General features: G+C 34.7%; 1 protein-coding gene across 18 annotated transcripts in view; it reads left to right on the top strand.

Annotated features, from left to right (window-relative positions):
- The window catches only part of LOC127855678 (RNA-binding motif, single-stranded-interacting protein 2-like), a 202,759-nt gene that overhangs the window by 103,575 nt on the left and 76,763 nt on the right, over positions 1-22,421 (top strand). Inside the window, exon 1 of one of the 18 annotated variants that reach the window (XM_052391445.1) lies at positions 554-870. The exons of the other annotated variants lie outside the window; for them this stretch is intronic. Coding sequence (XP_052247405.1) covers positions 823-870 — 48 coding nt within the window. The 5' untranslated portion in view covers positions 554-822. Of the gene's footprint in view, positions 1-553; positions 871-22,421 lie in introns of those variants that run through there. 18 annotated transcript variants of the gene reach the window in all.

Here is a 22,421-nt window from a genome sequence, read left to right as displayed (position 1 = left end):
AAGTTCAAGACTCGCCGAGTTGAAAGGATTAAATCACTTTTTTAAAACCTCTTCTAGGATTCTATTACCATTGTAATTTCCGATTTATTAGCCTGCCATATTTAGGTGGGTTATCACTCATATTGGCCTTCATAAGAGCTTGAAATTTCAGCTCAGTTGTCATTAACAATTCAAATCTTCGAAAAAGCAGTTATCTTAACTAGGATTGCTTAAATCTAAAAAGGTATACAATCACAATTGAATCTGTGGAAATTTTAAATATTGAAACAGGTAGATTTACTGTTAAGTTTAAGCCCCATTCAGCATTCCATTTCTGAAACTACCACAACGCATCACACAAACACATTCCCCCCCCCCCCCCCCCCTACCAACCGTTATGATTTGGGGTTCACCAACTTTTGCCTGCCAGTTACTAGGCTTGTATAGAAGATAAATTTTTGATAATACTATCTCCACTTCGTAAACTGACACCAATAAAACTATGGTATGTCCTATATGCCTAGGACCATAAACTGTTAGCAAGTGGATGGTGGGTTAAATTTATTCAGTGAAGGAAGAATTCGCATAAATAAAATACCTGCTTGAAACTACCAAATTGAAATAATCTTTTACCGTCTTAACGTTGAAAGTACAGGTACCTACATTTTTGGACATAAATGTGATATACTGATTGTTACAGGGAAAACAGGCTGGTTTTATATTAAGTTTATAAGGTACTCTTAAGTTGTAAACATTTATGAGGGGTGTAATTTAGTAGGTATTTGATTCAATCCAAGGAGGTTGGGAGTGTACACACATTTAAACGTTGGTGCTCATGAAGCGATGATTAAACAGGCTAAGTCTGGCATACAATATCACCCTTATTTGATGGTAAGTGAACAGTTCTTGTTTGATTTTTATGTTTAAATGTGAGGGTTTTTTCAGCGACCACACCTACCTTTGAATTTGCTCTTGGTATTGCGCGTTTGTTTGTGAGAAGCTTTTGTTGAATTTTTAGCCGGATTTTTTTCAAAAAAATCTCGGCTTATAGATTGATGTTGTCGGGCGGGCGGGGGGGCGGGCGGGGTGGCGGCGTGCTCGAAAATGTTAAAGTTCTTATTTCATGGTATAACTTTGGTATGCTTGGACCTAGAGTCTTCAAACTTGACATGAAGGTTGGCCAGGATTAACAGATGACCACTGGTCATTTCAAGGTCATTCATTTGAAGGTCAAGGTCACTGTGACCTTCAATATAAAAAATGTTAAAGTTGTTATAACTTTGGTATGCTTGGACCTAGAGTCTTGAAACTTGACATGAAGGTTGGCCATAACTAGTTAGTAACCACTGGTCATTTCAAGGTCATTCATTTGAAGGTCAAGGTCACTGTGACCTTGAATGTAAAAATGTTAAAGTTCTTATTTCATGGTATAACTTTGGTATGCTTGGACCTAGAGTCTTCAAACTTGACATGAAGGTTGGCCAGGATTAACAGATGACCACTGGTCATTTCAAGGTCATTCATTTGAAGGTGAAGGTCACTGTGACCTTCAATATAAAAATGTTAAAGTTGTTATAACTTTGGTATGCTTGGACCTAGAGTCTTGAAACTTGACATGAAGGTTGGCCAGAACTAGTAAGTAACCACTGGACATTTCAAGGTCATTCATTTGAAGGTCAAGGTCACTGTGACCTTGAATGTAAAAATGTTAAAGTTGTTATAACTTTGGTATGCTTGGACCTAGAGTCTTGAAACTTGACATGAAGGTTGGCCAGAACTAGTAAGTAACCACTGGACATTTCAAGGTCATTCATTTGAAGGTCAAGGTCACTGTGACCTTGAATGTAAAAATGTTAAAGTTCTTATTTCATGTTATAACTTTGGTATGCTTGTACCTAGAGTCTTCAAACTTGAAATAAAGATTGGCCAGTACTAGAAGATGACCACTGGTCATTTCAATGTCATTCATTTGAAGGTCAAGGTCACTGTGACCTTAAATGTTAAAATGTTAAAATTGTTATAACTTTGGTATGCTTGGACATAGAGTCTTCAAACTTGACATGAAGGTTTGCAAGCACACTTAGATGACCACTGGTCATTTCAAGGTCATTCATTCTAAGGTCAAGGTCACTGTGACCTTGAATGTAAAAATGTTAAAGTTCTTATAACTTTGGTAGGTAAAAATGTTAAAGTTCTTATTCCATGTTATAACTTTGGTATGCTTGTACCTAGAGTCTTCAAACTTGACATAAAGGTTGGCCAGTACTAGAAGATCACCACTGCTCATTTCAATGTCATTCATTTGAAGGTCAAGGTCACTGTGACCTTCAATGTTAAAATGTTAAAATTGTTATAACTTTGGTATGCTTGGACCTAGAATCTCAAACTTGAAAAAAAATTGAGATCAAACTTTCCTAATTGTCAATTCAAGTTCATATTTGTGACCTTAAATGTTATTGTTGTTCATGTATATGCATGCATTCAAAACATAACACAAGGTTTGCTCATGCCTTGAAAAGTACTTACATTTCATTTTGACCTTTGAACAATATTTCAGTAATTTAAGTATTGCATTGACAAAAACACGAAAGGTACTTTCCTGTCATTTAAATCAAAAATCCGGCTTCAATGCGGTCATCTCCGACCGCGGAACTCTTGTTCCTTGCAATTTATCAGTGTTTCAATGAATTTTAAGTAGGTGTCGAGTAGGTGAAATATATTTTGCTTTATTTATGAGGTGAAATGGCCTTGAATTTGTTTGTGCACAACATGTTTTGTATAAACGTCATAAAAACAGATAGTGATGCTATAGTGAGCTATAGGCATACATGTACCGGTATCATTCAATATAACGGAATATTTCTAGTGACTGTTTAACTTAAAATGTTGTATTATTAGGATTTAAAATTAAAAAAATAGTTTTAAATGCATGCAAACTTCATAAAGGGTAAAGTGTTAAAAGTTTTCAAACCATAAAGCATGTCAATTCTTTATGGTATTTAGAGTTCCGGTTACAGGTAATCAAATAGCTCTTTTTCTTTACATGAAGGAAGCCAATGAATAAATTGATATAATACTCCTGACTTCATCCATCAGGAAATAATGTGCATATGTAACAATAAACTGCCTTACGTTCAGTATTACCCCACCCACATAGTTTTGAAAGATGTGATAAATCCTGAACCACATCATATCATCTGATTTATAACGGAAATAAAACTGCTGCTGTTATCTTGATACTGCTTGAAAACCAGAATGTAAAGTGTTTATATCTTAGGTATTAAAGCTAGATTCAAACCCCCTTTGTAAAGTTTTAAAGCATTTAATTAACTGTTACCTCCATGAAGTTTAAACAAAAATATTTAACACTTATCCCCATGAAATTCGGAAGCATTTGACACTACCCTTCATGAAGTTTTAAAGAATTTAACACTGTATCCTACACTAGTTTTAAAGCATTCAGCACTGTACCATAAATCAAATACAGTACCAACAATGAAGTTTGCAAGCATTCAAACTGTATCCAAAATGAAATGTTTAAAGCACTATAAACACTGCAACCTCTATGACATTTTTAGAGCATTTTAGACTGTACCCTGATTAAATTTGAAAGCATTTAACAATGTACCTTAAATGAGGTTTGGAAGCAATTATTAATGTACTATGAAGTTTTCAAGCATGTAAACCAGTACCCTTTATGAAGTCGACTTTATAGCATTAAAATTCTATCCTCAAAAAAGTTTCAAAACATTTTACACTGTACCATCAATCAAGTTTTTAAAGTATTAAAGACTGTACACTCCATAATTTGGGAAGAATAATAGTGACAACAACAGCATAATAATTATATGTCTATAAAATAATATTTAAAAACACACTACATGTTTAACTGTTTTATCGACAATATAAAAAGCCACAACAGGTTCAAAACTGTGAACATAGCAATATCTGAGTTGTTTCCCCTGTTTATGATTTTATTGGCTGAGGTTGCTGCAAAAAGGTACCCTGTGACATTTAATGTTAATGTCACATGGTACCTTTTTTGCACCAATGGGGTGATGTAATATGAAACAGAGTACATTGTAATCAACAATCTTAGCAAATTTTGTTTTCAACAGTTTAAAAAACGAATTTATACTGGAGAAGTTGTCTCTATCGGTTTGAAATACGAAATTTTATAATGGAGAAGTTATCGCTATCGGTTTGAAATACGAAATTTTATAATGGAGAAGTTGTCGCTATGTAAATTAACAAAACTAGCGAGAATGTATAGGAGGTAACAGCACTGCTAATTTGAAATTTCAGCGAGATAATATCTATTGAGAAGCAGTTAAAATGAGACATGTAATATTAAATGAGGCTATGTCCCCAATCTTCTTACTTTATCATCCCAATAATGGTACAAAACTTGTTTCAGTTTAATTGAATTTTGCAAAGATAGTTTGAGGTTAGTTACCGAACTGTGTTGCAATACAGTCAAATCCTTGTATTTTCTGTCCTACCTGCCTGGTTTGTCTATTTCTCTGATCTTTGCAACTAAGTGTCTATTTAGTGTCGAGGGAAAACTCGACCATTGTCAGTTTTAACATGTAGGATAGCCAGTGCTCCAGCTAGGCCTAAATCGAAGGGCGCCGCGCCCTGCCCTCCCGAAACTCCGCCCTGCCCCCCCCCCTCTAAAAAAAAAAAATTTTTTTTTTTTTTTTTTTTTTTTTACATATGATAATTCATAAATCTCTTATTTCATTGTAATTATTTTAATCCTCATTGTAGACATTATATTTGAATGGTTTAATAATAATGGAAATAATACAATTATTTATAACATATAAATTAACATGCAATAGGAAGCATTCCAGAAACACCCGCGCGCTCGAACGTGCCCTTTTCACAAAATACTGCGCGTCGAAAGTGCCCATTTGACAATATACTGCGCGTCGAAAGTGCCCTTTTAACAAAAAAGCCCCCCTGCCCTTTTCAAATCCTAGCTGGAGCACTGATAGCTCACATCTGTAACAAAGATATAAAAATTGATGTGATAAATTTTTTTTCTGATAATGTCAATGTTTTAAGTGGAAACATCTTCATCGTGCATGAGAAATGTTATTCATACGAAATTGCTGGTTTATTGCTGGCAATTACTGAAAATCTACATTTTGATCATTCTAAGATGATTTCCACCAATGTTTTTCTGGAGGGTCTAACATGCGATTGGTATGAAAAACATTTGCACAATGTCGCATTTTTGGCATAGGGCTCATACCTTAAGTCAAGAACCCTTATAACTTCTGTCAATTACCTATTTTCATCTATTGGCGATGGATCAGGTTTTGTGAGGTCAGATTGCAGACTGTCTTTCTGTTGTTGTTTTTCTATCAACAGATTTAGAGTTTTAATGTTTAAACTTTAAACATTACAATTTTGGACATATTTATTGTGTGAATGTATGTAGTAACTGGCATTATCTACTGTATTTTTGGAGGAAAAATGTGGACAGTTTGAATGTTTTTGCATTCAAGAAGGTATTTTTGTGTCATAATTGCATATTCAGATGTAGGCTCTATATTTTGGTGGCCAATTTCATATTGCATGAATAAGATGTCAGGACATATTTTCGGATAGAACAAATATTCGGATGAATAAGAAAAGTACACCAGGGCATGTTAGCTAAATTATAAGTCTTGGGTATGAAGTGTAGCTGACATTGTGCAAGACAAATATGTATCCATAATGACACAGGGAAAGACAATAGGATTCAGTGACAGTTGATTAATTTTAACTTGGCTTGCTTTTCATTAACTCATGCATAAATTATTGCACCATTGTTAAATGTATGAATGGAACAAGCATATACAGGGAAGGACAGTTTACTGAGAAATGGCAAAATCGTTCAAGGCAAACTTGTTTGTTAAACACAATTCAATTAGAAGACAGATTATGTGGAACCTATGAAATTTTCAATGTGTATTTCTGAATGCTGTCAACATAAATCAACCAACATAAAGTATGCTTTTGAATTATTCTTACTGCTGCTCCTGCTGATTTGCCGTTGAACAAATGAATTGCTGCATCCCTATATATTTCCTAAAGCCCCTGGTGGTCTGACAATCACCCAAGGGGGTGGGGTTTGGGTGTTTTAATGACCGACATTCCCAATATTGGCTTTTTGATTTCTCCACTATAACCACATGTAGCTCAATGAAAACATTTCAGTGGAGAATTTACATTTCAATTTTGATTCCAGAAGAGGATTAAATTTTTGTCATGTCCTGGCTTCAGTATGTGCACTTAATACTGGTAAACCAGCCTACCCAGGAAAAGCGTGAGTACTGGTAAACCAGCCTACCCAGGAAAAGTGTGAGTACTGGTAAACCAGCCTACCCAGGAAAAGTGTGAGTACTGGTAAACCAGCCTACCCAGGAAAAGTGAGTAGGTTTATTGACCGCCCTTTCATTATTGAAATACTGTAAAATATTATGAAAAATCCAAAATTAATAGACAGAAAAGTAGAAGTAGTAGTTGTAGTAGTAGTAGAAGTGGAAGTAGCAATAGCAGTAGCAGCAGCAGTGTAAAAGTAGTAGTAGTAGTTCAGGGGGGGGGGCACATATCTTGTTGTATTTTTGTTTAGCACAAACCGTGTGTTGATCGGCTGATTTTTGATTCTCTTGGCTTAAGGTCTGGCTTTTGTTTGATTATATTTTTCGTACTTGTGGTTGAATAATTGATCACCAAAATTAATGGTTTAATTACCGTGAAATGTTGTGTTAAGTGGTAATGCCAAATTGAGTGTCAGGCAGCTAGTGTTTGTTGATGTATCACTGCATAATTAAACAATGCAAGCAATATAGGGAAGGAATAAAAAAAAGAGATATTTTGTGGAAAAAAAACACACTATTAATGTTTAATTATGATGACTACTCATGAAATTATTGGTTAGTTTGTGAGGTGATGCTTCTGCAATCTTGGATGAAGTAACACAATGTATCATTGCTTCTTGTCATTCCAGTTAAACAGTCTTCCAATATAACCTTGTAACTAAAACAATTTAATTAACACATTGTTGTGTGTGTTGCGCTCATTGATGTTGGTTGTTGTTGTGGGTAATGAACAAAAGTGGGGGAAAAGGCCATCATAGCAACATGATATCTATATTTTGAAGAATGTTAAATGTGACCCCACGAAAATGTTAATGAATGGATGGCAGTCAACTGTTGACACACAAGGGCCATTATGTTGCTAGGTCATTAGTCGCTATCTATGGCATGTCAAAGGTCAAGCCCTGTTAAGCCCTCCGCCCTTTTAGGATAAATAGGGTGTGTCACAAACAGTAATATATCTGAATCCTTCCCCACACATTTTAAATGGCTTGGGATGTGCAGTTGGCCTTTCAAAGAAAATGTATGATCGTTTTAACATCCCCCTGTCTTACTTATATAAGTATTCCCATGAATATACATTAACCCTTTGCATGCTGGGAAATTTGTCGTCTGCTAAAATGTCGTCTGTTGAATTTCTAAAATTAGCATTTTCTTCGAATTTTTTTCAAAGAATACTATCAGAATAGCAAACAGTTTGGATCCAGATGAGACGCCACGTTTTGTGGCATCTCATCTGGATCCAAACTGTTTGCAAAGGCCTTTAAAATTCAGCTCCAGCGCTTTAAGGGTTAATTCCACAATTTAGGGCACTGTACATGGGAGATTGATGTTAAAAATTAGTGTTCAGTATTTGGATACTGTAATGTATTTGACTACAATATCTTCACTCTTACAATGAAAAGGGTTTATCTTGATCAACATTTAACGAACAATACTGAAACCTTACGCTGGCGGATGTAACAAAATACGCTTAGGTCCATTAAACATTTCCCATCATTTGAATAGGAGTAATTCATTACCCCTAGGGCATTTTGAGTTATGTGCTTTCTTCTCAAATAATGAATAATGGAATGTATAACACAATTTGGCTGTTTTTTACGCCCATGGTGATGTCAAAATGCAAGCGTTTGAAAACGGTTTTCTGAAGTCTTTTTCTCCCCTATGCTTCAAATCACAGTTGTCTCCCATGCTTTTTTTTAATGATGTCATTTATTATGCTCCCCCAAAAAATTTTTGGGGGGGAGCATATAGTCGCCGCTTCGTCTGTTTGTCCGTGTGTCCGTCCGTGCACAATTTTTGTCTGGGCTATTTCTCAGCAACTAATGACCGGAATTCAATGAAACTTTATGGGAAGCTTCACTACCAAGAGGAGATGTGCATATTATCAGCGGGTCCTGGTTGGATGATTTTTCACAGAGTTATGGCCCTTTGAAATTTTCCATTAACTGTACATATAGTGCAATTCTTGTCCAGGCCTTTTCTCAGCAACTAATGACCGGAATTCAATGAAACTTTATGGGAAGCTTCACTACCAAGAGAAGATGTGCATATTATCAGCGGGTTCTGGTCAATGATTTTTCACAGAGTTATGGCCCTTTGAAATTTTCCATTAACTGTACATATAGTGCAATTCTTGTCCAGGCCATTTCTCAGCAACTAATGACCGGAATTCAATGAAACTTTATGGGAAGCTTCACTACCAAGAGGAGATGTGCATATTATCAGCGGGTTCTGGTCAATGATTTTTCACAGAGTTATTGCCCTTTGAAATTTTCCATTAACTGTACATATAGTGCAATTCTTGTCCAGGCTATTCCTCAGCAACTAATGACCGGAATTCAATGAAACTTTATGGGAAGCTTCACTGCCAAGAGGAGATGTGCATATTATCAGAGGGTTCTGGTCGGATGATTTTTCACAGAGTTACGGCCCTTTGAAATTTTCCATTAACTGTATATATAGTGCAATTCTTGTCCGGGCTAGTTCTCCCCAACTACTGACTGGAATACAATGAAGCTTTATGGGAAGCTTTAAACTATCTTAAGGAGATTCGCATGTTATTTGTGGGTTCTGGTTAGATGATTTATTTAGAGAGTTATGGCCCTTTGAAATTTTTAAGTTGCTAAACCATCCATCGTATTATTTTGTCCAAAGTTATGCCCCTCAAGAGGTTTCCTTTTATCTGAATATGTAGTGCAATATTGTGACAAAAAAAAACTTTGGGGAGCATCACCCGTGCCCGACAGTTTCTTGAAGCAGTAAGTTGTTGTGAATTATATGTTACTTAGCATTTGTTGTGTTTTTAACTCCTTTTGTGCATAATATCTTTGTTATAGAAATGTTGATTTTTAAATCCTTTATCATGTCATAGAGGTTCTCTAAAGGTGAAATATAATTGTCCAATCTTTTGTCAAAGATTCAGAAATAAAAGAACAACATACATCAGGGAATAGGTAGTACATATTATGTAGTTTTACGAATATGGTGTTTCTTTCAAGAAAAGCATGATTAAAATTTTGACACTTTGAACTGTGTTAGCTACTGACGCACCTAGATGGTGAATTGTTATTATAAAAAGCTATTTTTACTTTATACATGTAATAGGCTGTCTGGCAAGTGGTTGGTACACTCACTTCTGAGACACCTTGGCAACCGGGTTCAATTCCCATTTCTGGCAGCATGTGATTTTGGTTGGTGGTCACCATACCAAACAGGTGGGGTTTCTTCCGGTATTACGGCTTCCCCTAACAACACATCTAAAATTGAAAAAAATTTCAGTAACAACAAAATAGCTGGTAATTGCAGCTATAATTCAACATCCCAATTTCTGTGAGTAGTAAATTTAATAGGTAGATGTGCTGGGGCACACTCAGGGTCTGCACATAACCCTTTGCATGCTGGGAAATTTATCGTCTGCTAAATTGTCGTCTGCTGAAGTTCTAAAATTAGCAATTTCTTCGATTTTTTTTCAAAGAATACTATCAGAATAGCAAACTGTTTGGATCCTGATGAGACGCCACGTTCTGTGGCGTCTCATCTGGATCCAAATTGTTTGCAAAGGCCTTTAAAATTCGGTTCCCGCACTGAAAGGGATAATGTAGCCTCTGGCTGGGAAAGGACCTCATAAACTTTGAAATATACCCATGTATACATATAATAAAACAGTTGTATGTATGTTTTAGAATGATCATAATAATATTATCATGATGGATCACATTCAAACAAACTGCTAACATGAGACTTTGTCTTCAATCTTGTACACTCTCTGCATTGTACGAGTTAAATCAACACTCATACATGTGAAATACATCAAAGTCAGCCGATAGGCAAATATTAATAAATCAGCTGATAAACCCTAATACAACAATTGAATGATAATACCTATCTGCATATGATTTTTATCAGAGAAGTTATCCAGTGGAAAGTTATCTGTGATTGTAAGATAACGGATCAGTGAGATATCTGCAAAGTTTGTATTGAATGTTGACGCACTAAATGCATCAGGAGTTCAGTGTTTGCCAAGATCATTGTAAAATATTGACTATACCTACAGACAATAATGGTCTATTTTCTTTTCATTTTACTGTTAATCTCCAAACACCACCAGAAATTTAAACAAACATGGCTTGATTTGAGAAAAGACCATTCTTCATTCTTTCAACTGATTTGTTCTGTACGATATAAATAGGGAAAATGAGTAAAACAGGATTCCCAGCTATTTTTCTATATCTCAAACAACGTTCTTTGCTTTTTTTATGAACGCTTAACCGAATGGTTAACAAATGGTTTTCAAATCACTTCAGCAAAATGTAGTATAAGCAAAAGGTGTTGCTAGTTTGAGTGTCAATAATAAGCTGCACAGTTGAAATTTGAGGGTACATAATTGATTATCAGTTGGTAGCTTTTGAGGTTGCAGGAGGGCATATAGTGATGGCAATGTCAGTCCGTCTGTCCGTCACACTTTGCATTTAGGTTTCGAAACATGCCTGCAACTTCTATAACCCTTCAGATGTAACATTCATATTTGGTATGCATGTGTATATGGACAAGGCCTTTCCATAGGCACACACATTTTGACCCCTTTGACCTTGACCTTGAACTAAGGGTCTGCGTTTTGGTTTTGAAAAATGCATTAAGGTTTCGAAAAATGCTCATAATTTCTATCAAAGCGTTTTTCGAGGGCATAATGTCATTCTATGAAGACAGCTATTGTTTTTAAATTACAATAAAAAATGTTAAAATTAATAATGTTTTCTTGAGTGTTCAGTATGAATAAAAATAACTCAATAATCATGGTGCATAACATGAAATTACCTTGTAATAGTGTAAGCTTAACATTTATTGAACTGATACTGCATTTTTTTCCTGCGCCTTTTATACATGTTTCTGTTTGAGCCTGTTGCCATCATTGACACATGGCATATTATATAACAAGAAATATCTTTTAAAAAGATATACGGCGTTGATTGTGGTCGATGTTTATGAACGATCAAAAGTTATCTCTATGAGATAAAAAGTAGCGGATGCCTTTTTTCTGCGCAGTTCTTAGCTACATCATAAGCAAATCAATTACGGGGTGTTGCGCCAGATTTCGTGGCTTATTTTGCTTTATGTGATATTATTACTCAGATATCTATATTTAAAAAATAGAAAAACACAAGAAACATGAAAATAAACGATTGCATATAGGTCAGCCGGCAATACTCGAATCTTATTTAATTGCATAATTATAGTATAGTGAATTATTGTGCTCATGCTTAATAAACTGGTCTAAATGGATAAATATTTCTAATTATTTTTATCAAAATTGGTCCTTATCATGCAAATGTTAAAACCATATTAAAAATCGATGATTGACATACCACAATAATATCGCCGAATATCTTTATTTAGTATCTTTCTGATCAAAACAGACTTCAAGTGCACAAAGTTTACGAGACGGCGTTTATATAAAGATTTCTGCAACTGACCGCAAACTGACCTTGATACCTTGCGGATTGGAATGCAATGCATTACAGTCAGTACGTTATTGTCAGTAAGACCGGTGTAACACAATGATCGCAACCCCTTCTGCGAACTCCGGTGATGAACTGTATATAAACTCTGACTTTCACAAATGGCCGGGAGTTGACCCGAAACCTCGCGGGTTGAAATGCAATGCAAGTAAGTACTAAATATGACAACATAACTACTAGTATAAACGCTTTTGCGCTGGTAATTCTCTGAAAATAAAAGGTGAACGCACAAACTGTATTTATGTCGAAAATTGATTGTAAAACTGTTCTATCTATTGAGCCTTTTCATTAGAGATAAAATTGTTTCATGCAGTAAAACAGTGTTACAAAGACGCGGATATGTTTCCAATGTTATGGTGTTATACTCAAATCAGCCAATGGAATAAATGAAGTGTATTCATTCGTACCTAGCCGCGGGAAATTTTATTTGAGTATTATTGGACACTTACAAAGGTCAAGTCAGGGTGAAAAGCTGGCTTATTCAGCTAACGCCGAAAAAAATATGTTAAAATGAGGATGACAACTCATGATTTTTTGTGTTTGTGAGCATTTTACTAAACATTGCAGTGGATCTTACAACAAACACTTGGATGACTGGGATTCCGTTCTGGTTGCTTTACATCTTTTCATTGTTATAGGCTTATAGCTTTATGTGTGCTTGCTCTTGAAGTAATGCATGTGAGTAAAGTGTTGGCCCAGATCGGCTTGTGCAGTTTGCACAGGCTTATCAGGGACAACACTTTCCGCTTTCATGGATTTTTTTTTCGTTTGAAGTAAGTATCTTCTTAAATCATACCCTGTTTTAAGGCAGAAAGTGTTGCCCCTGCTTATCATGTGCAAAATGCACAGGCCAATCTTGGATGACACTTAAAGCTTTTGCATCAAGCCTCGTTTTCCCAGAGCGAGCTTCATATTGCCTCCCCCCCCCCCCTAAAAAAAAAAAAATATGAAAAAAAATATAGAAATGGCGCGGCAGAGGCCAATGCGTATCCCCACGCCGCATGTTTGACCCAGGGGCGCCCCAGTGTTGGTAATGGGGCCATGCATAGTTGAGATTGACCGTATTGTCATAAGAGAAGTTCAGTATCAATTAGAAGTGAATCAGTGTAGAAATGAAGAAGTTATAGTAAAAGGCAATTTTTGGTGGGTGTGGCCTATGTGGGCGGGGTGCACCAGGGTTGGTAATGGGGCCATGCATAGTTGAGATTGACCGTATTGTCATAAGAGATGTTCAGTATCAATTTGAAGTAAATCGGTGTAATAATGAAGAAGTTATAGTAAAAGGCAATTTTGGGTGGGTGTGGCCTATGTGGGCGGGGTGCCCCAGGGTTGGTAATTGGGCCATGCATAGTTGAGATTGACTGTTTTGTCATAAGAGATGTTCAGTATCAATTTGAAGTAAATCGGTGTAGAAATGAAGAAGTTAATGTAAAATAACATTTAAAAAAATAGTGAAAATCTCTGACCTGGCCCAATCCCAATTACTTTTGACCCAGGTGTCAGATCAAAATTCCAAACAGTGCAGGGTCGCACATATGCTCATAGCTACCATGTGTGTAAGTTTCAAGGTTCTAGTGCTTATAGTGTAGGAGGAGATAGTGGCCAGGACGGACAGACAGACAGTCAGCAGAGATACCCACAATATCCCCTGGAGGTATTTCAATCTGCATACCCAGTAATATAATCTTTCAGCAAGGACAGGGTTTTTGACATGGATATTTCAGAAGAGCAATATCAAGTAAACTATCCTGCAGCTGCGACTTGGGTATATTTCAACATGGATGCATAGGATCCAGCTTCTTTGAAAGTGATACTAGCCTTTGGTGTGAATTGAAAACAGAAATGTTGTGTTGGGTTTGTGGTGTTATTGTGCAGCCCTTTTGGGGTCTAATTCTTAAAAGCATTTGATTACATGTCATTTGCACGGCAGATTAATAAATTAGATATCTTCTGTAAATATCTTCAAAGGAACCAAAGTAAAACAATTTAAAACAATTTTAGACTTAGTATTTACTGAAATGCCCATCAAAATGGAAAATAATGTCATATGATGTACTAAACAACATGGGGTTGTTATACGGTCACATGCATATACATATATTACATATCATGTGACATGTAAAATAGTTTTTTTCCAGGAACGGAAGGATTGCCAATGCACTGTCAGCATTTTAAATATAATAACCATATCTGTCGATAGTATTATTTATTTAATTAAGATAATAATAGCATGATATCATAGTTGATCAGATATTGGTGGGCATATCAAAAGTGCATTGTTCTGCTTAAAATATGCTGTTTTTAAAGATATCACACACTGACACAATAAAAAGATTTACAATTGATTGACTGGAAGAGAAAGCAATCTTGTTTGTCAGTTTTCCATAGAAATTAAGCTCTATGGTCATTGATTAAATGAACAGTCAACAATGTGTGTGGTTATATTTGTTACATATGATTTAATTTTGTTTCAATTTCAAATATCGAAACAAACTTTCATGAATCCATTATTTACTGACATTGATGAACTATTTGTATGTATTACCATTAAGTCAGGTTTCAAATTTGAATTGTCTACCCTTGAATTCATATGAATGTAAATTAAAAATAAATCAACTCAAGAATTTTGCTTTTCAAAGATTACATAATTGTATTATAGTTTGGGTATATTATTATTCAATACCTTTTTTATTTTATAATATTGTTATATCGGATAACAGTGTCACAAACTTCACAAGTAAAAGCATTAGTACATTTTGTACAAGCCTCAAGCCATTGTAATTGATATAATCTATTAATAATTAACAAGGTACGAACAGGTTTTAGATAAACAGCTTTTGTTGTTCAATCTTACGACACACCTGACACTTGGGAATACACCTCAAGTTATTAAATTATAAAAGAACTATCCGCAGATATTGTTATTTTAAAGTACGCTGCAATGAACACATTATACAATCTAAATATGAGATCACTGACATATTATTCTTTCTTTTGTTCCATAGAGTTCTGTTATATAATGCTAAAATAACATCTCAACATGCTTGAGGTGAAGTGAATTCAGAATTTTCGGTCACAAAAGTGCCACTGTCAATGTCACAGGGCAATCAAGGTAGCTGGTGAAAGGGTCCTCTTGTTTTCACTGAAAGCCTGAATGTTTTTGTTTCATTACTGTGTCAACATGCTTGCCTAGAGGGAATGTGGTTAAACTCCACTGATACTTACTGATCAAATATCTGATATTAATGCAGCATGATAACTTGAACTATTCTGGTTTCAATGTATATTTTCACCCACATTAACCCCCCACCCCTCACCCCATCACAATTCAGCTTTTTTCCCCTGCCCTGTACAGAAAATGAGTTCACACATACTTGAAATATTAACTTACCTACAGGGATTGAATTTAATTAGGAATTTTAGGCCTCAAAAATAAATTACACTAAGGTGACATCTGTCACCATGTTGTTGATTTCACTTTTCTTTTTGGCAGTTGAGGCTGCTTTGGGTTACATTTTAGGTTGCTTTGGGTTACATTTTATTTACAGTTTTTGAGCATACTTGTTGGCAATTTTAGAAGCTAATCAGGGCATAGCCATAGAAAGTCTCACATAGGCTAAAATATTTATGGAGTCAACCGAGGAAACAAATTACTGTCAAAATTTGTCTTGATTTTCATATACGAAAATATCAAATGCCATTCATGTAGTTAGGATGCTGTGAAAAATGAGAATAATTTATTCAAAATGGGCTCGAAAAGCGATTAAGTCACGCAGTGGCGATCTCTATTTCGGTGAATGGCTGTTTTGTGTCAAAATGAACAATTTAAATAAATTTTCTAATGGGAATATTTGTGGTAATTTTCACTGCAGATTGGAAAGCGGTGATGTGCTTACTTTCTCATTAAGGACATTGGTGGGAGTTTGTTTTTTACAATTGTATATTATTTTTAAATTATTCTTTTTCAGACTTATAATGGACAATTTATTTTAATGCAAAGTGCTGATCATACAGAATTTAGTGTCTTAACGCCTATAATGGAGATGTATGATGTCTCTGACTTAATACACTAGTCAATATCATTAATTATGTAAAAGCCAAGGCTATATACCAAAAATATTGAAACTGAGTTCTCCAAGAAAAAAATGCTTACATAATGTCAAAAGCTCTTGCCAGAGGTAAACAACAAATAACTGCTCTTCATCTGAAAGAAATTTCCCTACAGCTACATAATGAGGAACCACATGTTAACCCTTTCAGTGCGGGAACCGAATTTTGAAGGCCTTTGCAAACAGTTTGGATCCAAATGAGACGCCACAGAACATGGCGTCTCATCAGGATCCAAACTGTTTGCTATTCTGATAGTATTCTTTGAAAAAAATTGAAGAAAATGCTAATTTTAGAATTTCAGCAGAAGACATTTTAGCAGAAGACAAATTTCCCAGCATGCAAAGGGTTCACAACCTCCATATATCATCTCTGTCTGGGATGTTTCATAATGTGTTGCCTTAATAATTTCTGAGTTCCTATGCTGAACATTCATAAAACTATGAACATGAGATCAGTATTGTGGAATTAGGGAGGTTGATTGTCCATTTAATTGATGGGCGATCCTTCCTGAACTGACACACTGAGGCGCACCATTTCTCAAGAGCCAATTCTGTTGTGCTTAAAGTGATATTATGTGCATCTAACAGTATATGCTAGGTTTATAGGTTTCTATCGCAATCGTTATTTATTTTTGGTGTTTTTACTTTATAATTATATACTTATATTTGTTAACGCAGCATCAACATACTAAAACAATATCCCGGAAAGAGAAAAATAATGCATTTGAATATCAACCGTACTTTCATTTGACAACTGATCATGCATGTACGATGTGAATCTAAATATAGTTTTAGTGCAGATTCCTTCATACGAAACCCAAACACTAACTCTGATCCTAATAAAAAGACAGTTCCGCTCGGCTTAGAAGACTGTTCAGTCATGTAAAATATTGAATATAATATATATTTTTTTATAAACAACTGGAAGCAAGATGAGTTGCAGATAATTGGTGAGTTACCACATTTTAACTAACTCTTTTGACCTGTTATTTCTTTTCAGCTCAATTCAACAGTGAAAAATGTGCATAATATCACTTTAAAGAAACCATGCCCACTAAAAGTTATATATAGGGGCTAACGCAGAAATGGAATATCATTTAGGAATTTGCTAAACAATAACATAAACATGTAAATGTATTCTTAGTGCACTTTGGTAATGATGTTGATGAAAAAAAGCAAAGCATCAAAACCCCAGGAAGATTTCCAAACTTTTCATACCCCAGTTTACAAGATCCGAATATTCAGAAATACATGCATGCCAAATTTACAATAAAGCCCCTGCCAGCTTTCTAAATGGCTAAATACAGTGTCACTCAAGTCTCGCAAATAAGACAATTTTTGCTTACAAATATAAATTGTTCCTTACAACAAACTTTCCTTTGCAAAACTGGTCATGGCAATTGATTTTGTTCTGTTATGCAGGTACAGAATGTTACATGATGCATACGATGTTTTTGTATCATGATATTTATACATGCATCAAGTGTTCCGGAGATATCAATTGCCACGCGTATCAATTGCCCAGACAATCAATGCTGTCTGAAAGGGATTAACACACTGACTTGTTCAGTTAACTCGATACGTTTAAATCCAATTAAAGCAATTGTATGCAATTCTTGTAAAACAAATTGTTGTGAAAGTGATTGTGCATGAGAGTCTGATGGTAATGAATGAACTTAATTGATCAGATAATTAATGATGTCTCATGATTTATCCATCATAATAATTTCACGACTAGCTCATGTCTCTGCCTACGCAAAAGACAAGTACATGTGTATATTACAAGTGTCTTCATAATTATTTGCATTTTTAGTCTGTTATGTTTCGGTTGGTGTAGGGGGTTTGCGGAAGGTCAAAAAGGGGACAAGGGATGTACTAGTATTAGTTTGAGGCTTGCATTGAAAATTGGCCTCTGAAACTTATTTGTAACAATTTTAAACAATTTTTAAACAATAATTAACTTCCATATAAGCATACATAACCTCACCCCATACATATATTTGTATTGAACAAGTGAAACATAGGGCCAAAACACCTGATCTTGACAAATTGTTCAAGGTGATTAATGCCAAAATCAATACAATGGTTGAAAGCTCCAGGGCAAGTTTTCCCCCAGTTTTCCATCTGCATAATTTTCAACATTAGCTTGGCTTGTAATCTGTAATTTGTTTGCATTGGGACTTTTAATGAAGTGGGATCTTTTGTTGTGTTATTAGTCTTAAATCATGTCCACGAGACTGTTCTGTAATAGACTTTTCAGTCCTGCATTGTTGATACGGCTTTTGATTTCCGTACAATCTTGGTTTGGTCAACTGCAAAATGGACTTGTAAGGGCATTAAGAAACAGTGGCATATTTTCATGGCTGGGCTATAATATTTGATATAATAATAACTACAAATAACTGAAACACCAAAATGATCTTCAACATTTAAAGAATCTTAAAAAAATAAACTTGATTTCCATCATTTTCACACTTTCCTTTGGAAGACAATATATCAAATACTGGTAAGGATACTTTGTACATCATTTGTTCAACATTGACAATTTGGAAGGTCTCATAATGCTGCTGATTGTTGGGCAGGCTTCGCTCGTAACATTTGCGCAGAAAAGTATACATACAATCATATAACTTTTCCTGGTGCTTATAGTCCCACGGTGCCTATACCACGTGCTTATAGTCCCACGGTGCCTATACCACGTGATATTTTTAAGATCTGTATTGGGGGAATAACGCGCGACCCAGTTAACATTTTTAAGGATCTCTTTTTAAATATTTAACCATTTTTAATTGGATAAAGTGGAGAGCCCGCTCATTCGTAAGAGTTTTCTATAGGTATTATGATCTTTTTAAACAAATAAGTATTTTTTCAGTAAAGTGCTACCGCAGGTTTGAACGGTTAGAAAAATGTCGGATCAGTTTGGGGACTTCATATTACAAACGTGCGGTTGTACTTTGCTGAAAAAATACTTATTTGTTTAAAAAGATCATGATACCTATTATAGAAAACTCGCACGAATGAGCGTGCTCTCCACTTTATCCCATTAAAAATGGTGAAATATTTAAAAAGCCATCATTAAAAATGTTAACTGGGACGCGCTTTATTTTCTAAACAAGATCTTAAAAAGTCACGTGGTATAGGCAATGTTATTCCATCTATAGCAAATAAAACAGGAGAACATCACCAGCTGTAACTATGGATGTATATAACTTCTTGCATCCATTGTATATAAATATATACTACAGCAATTTTTTTAAGAACAACTGGATAAGCAACTACAAACAATGATTTTAACTCTTTCATTGCTGGAACCGAATTTTGCAAACAGTTTGGATCCAGATGAGATGCCACAGAACGTGGCGTCTCATCAGCATCCAAACTGTTTGCTATTTTGATAGTATTCTTAGAAAAAAAATCGAACAAAATGCTAATTTTAGAAACTCAGCAGACGACATTTTAGCAGACGACAAATTTCCCAGCATGCAAAGGGTTATTCTATCTATAGAAAATAAAACAGGAGCTCATCACCAGCTGTAACTTATGGATGTATATGACTTCTTGCATCCATTGTATATAAATACCGGTATGCAGTATAAAATATATACTACAGCAATTTTTTTTAGAACAACTTGATAAGAAACTTCAGACTGTGATTTTAAATGTTCAAAGAGTGCAATCCCAATAACTGAAAAATCCTGGATGGAGACTATGATGGATGTATGAAAAAAATGTTTTTAATTTATTTAACAAAACCATTACAACTCTAGATAGGTGATATAACACAATGATAATCACTGCACCTTTTGGTCTGGCTAATGTTTTCACTATTTGTCATATGAAACTTCAATCCTATAAATTCCATTTCCAATTTGTTGTGACACATACCTGCCTTGTTATTTGCATTACCACTGCTTCAATCAAAAGAGCTGTATCTAGAAAATAAAAATGAAGTACTTAGAGCTTTTTATATTCTGAGTCATTGAAATGTCAACAAAGTTAATGTGGCTACAATTCACTTTCTTTTGCCTTTTTTCACCCAAGCATAAGGACTTTTTTGCGAAACATTGTTAGAAACTTACAGTTTATGATTATTTAATTATTGCATAGTATTCCTGTCAGAAACTGTTCTCATTCATAATGATCGAGTTCAAATGACATAGATATTGGCAAAATAGCATGATAAAAATCTATAAACTTTGCCTATTCAATTGAAATTAAGGAAACATGATAGGTTTGTGATTTTACTATGAAAGGTTAACATTTAAATAGAGGTCAATTTGATACTGGTCTTTGACTGGGCTATTATTGTAATGACTTGGCTGTCATTTTCATTTAAGGGCTGTTCAAAAAGTCATGAGATAAAACTAAGGTTATGATGATTCTTGTTTTCAGACTGCGTGTTTGCATGTTTTTACATCAAGATCAACTTTTATTTTGTATCCATCGTTTACTGGTAAAACAGCAGGCCCCTTATTTTCAAGTCACCTTAGCACGAATACATTCAAGACGGTTTGCTTAAATTAGTTGTTTTCAACACGTTTGGTGAATTTAATCATTTTCATAAAAAAGACAGTCATTAAAAATGACAAATATTTCACAAAACTTAGTGTTTTAAAAGATCCACGTGATTATTTTAATAAATTTGAAAAAAGAACTTTGAATAGCAATAAAGCACACCCCAACTTTCTTTGCGATTCTGTTCATGTCTTTCAATTTTTTCTTACAAAAAAGCCAGATATTGAAAGTTAAATCACAGCTTCAGTTTTGTTAAAATGTAAATGTGACAGCACAAATTTCTCTGAATTAAAGTGCATCAAAATGTTCTCACAACAACAGTTACTGGTTATCAATAAATTATTTCCCTATTTTTGTTACAGTACAGTCTGTTTTCTATTAATAGGAATAAATCACTGAGGGTTTATGGTGTTTATGAATCATTTGGATTCAAGATAGATCTGAGAGAAAAGTAGTTAATGTTGCTGATTAGGTAAATTATGATCATCTGACAGCTATTTCTGTTGGTGTACCTTTGATTTGGGAAGTATTTTGCTAGATATAGATAAGAGCATGTTGTTGAAAATTTATGCAAATTATTATCATCTATCTTCATTTAGTGTAAATTATGGTGCATACGGTATCAAAGAACAAACAAAACGTGTGTGTATTACGTTTGAAGCATTGATTTGGTTTTGTTCTACTTGTTTAAACAATGACAGAGTGATGTTAGAGAAAAAAAACTATGTTCTTCATTTTTGGTAGACATTTTTGGGAATTATGAACACTATTTTAAAATCTGACACCTGGAAAAACAATTTGCATGTTCTCATACATACATTCTTTCATTATCAATTAGAAAAAAATGGAGTTACCAGAAAGTGTAAACACAGACAGGACTCTTATTGACCTAACATGCAAATTATTAATATGGTGCTTATACATGTAATAAGTTAACATTTCTATCATTTGCTTGGAGAAAAAACAACAGCTCTGTCTTTTCAACATTGACGATAAGATAGGCAGTTAAGGAAGTGTGAATCCACTTGGGACAAGTGTCTAGACATTCCTATATAATTGTATGAGCTTTGCTCTGCGAAAACGGGTTTAAATGCAAATGCATCAAGTGTAATCCCAGATTAGCCTGTGTAGTCTGCACAGGCTAATCAGGGTGAACACTAAGCCTAGACTGTATTAACGCTAAAAAGAGGCTTCCATAAAACGATAAATACTATATATGCGGAAAGTGTTGTCCCTGACTAGCCTGTGTAGACTTCAAAGGCTAATCTGAGACAACACTTTACACAAATGCATTAAGCCCCATTTTTCCAAAGCAAGGCTTATACTCAGAATGCAATGCACTAATATTGGACAGCTGCAGTGTCCCTCTCCTTCTGTGTCAACAGCTTTAATGATCTCTGATTAAAACACAGTTACCTCCCATGTGCCTCCTGTCAGAAATATTTTGTTGTTTTACTGAAAGATTTTTTTTATCCTTTTAAAATAATGATTATACAACATAGCACATGACAGCAGTGGTTAAAATAGGACATTATTTAGTGTATGTAGGAATAGCAAATGTAAACTCTTAAAAGAACAGGCTTTTGCTAAAAATTTGAGTTATGTATTGATATGTAGTAAAGAATTTGATGTAACCAAGCATAATTTAAATTATTGTATAACTTTTGGGTAAAGTGTGAAACTGCCAAACATTTCTGTCTCAAATACAATAGTTTCCACACTCATATGTTTTGTGTGCATTGGGATGGAAACTTATAACCTTTGCTGCCTCCGGTTTTGTTGCATTATCAAATTTTAGGTGTAAAGGTGTATTGCTTCCATAGGCTTTTATCAAAAAATACATTCCACCAACAGATAAAAGATGAATAATAAATAATGTCTCAAACTTATTTTCTTTTCTCCAGCCCTGTCATAAAGATAAACTATTT

The sequence above is a fragment of the Dreissena polymorpha genome, chromosome 13 (genome assembly GCF_020536995.1).
Source record: "Dreissena polymorpha isolate Duluth1 chromosome 13, UMN_Dpol_1.0, whole genome shotgun sequence".
NCBI classification, from domain to species: Eukaryota; Metazoa; Mollusca; class Bivalvia; order Myida; family Dreissenidae; genus Dreissena; species Dreissena polymorpha.
Note: the sequence above shows the minus strand (reverse complement) of the source record. Positions and strands in the feature narration are given on the sequence as shown.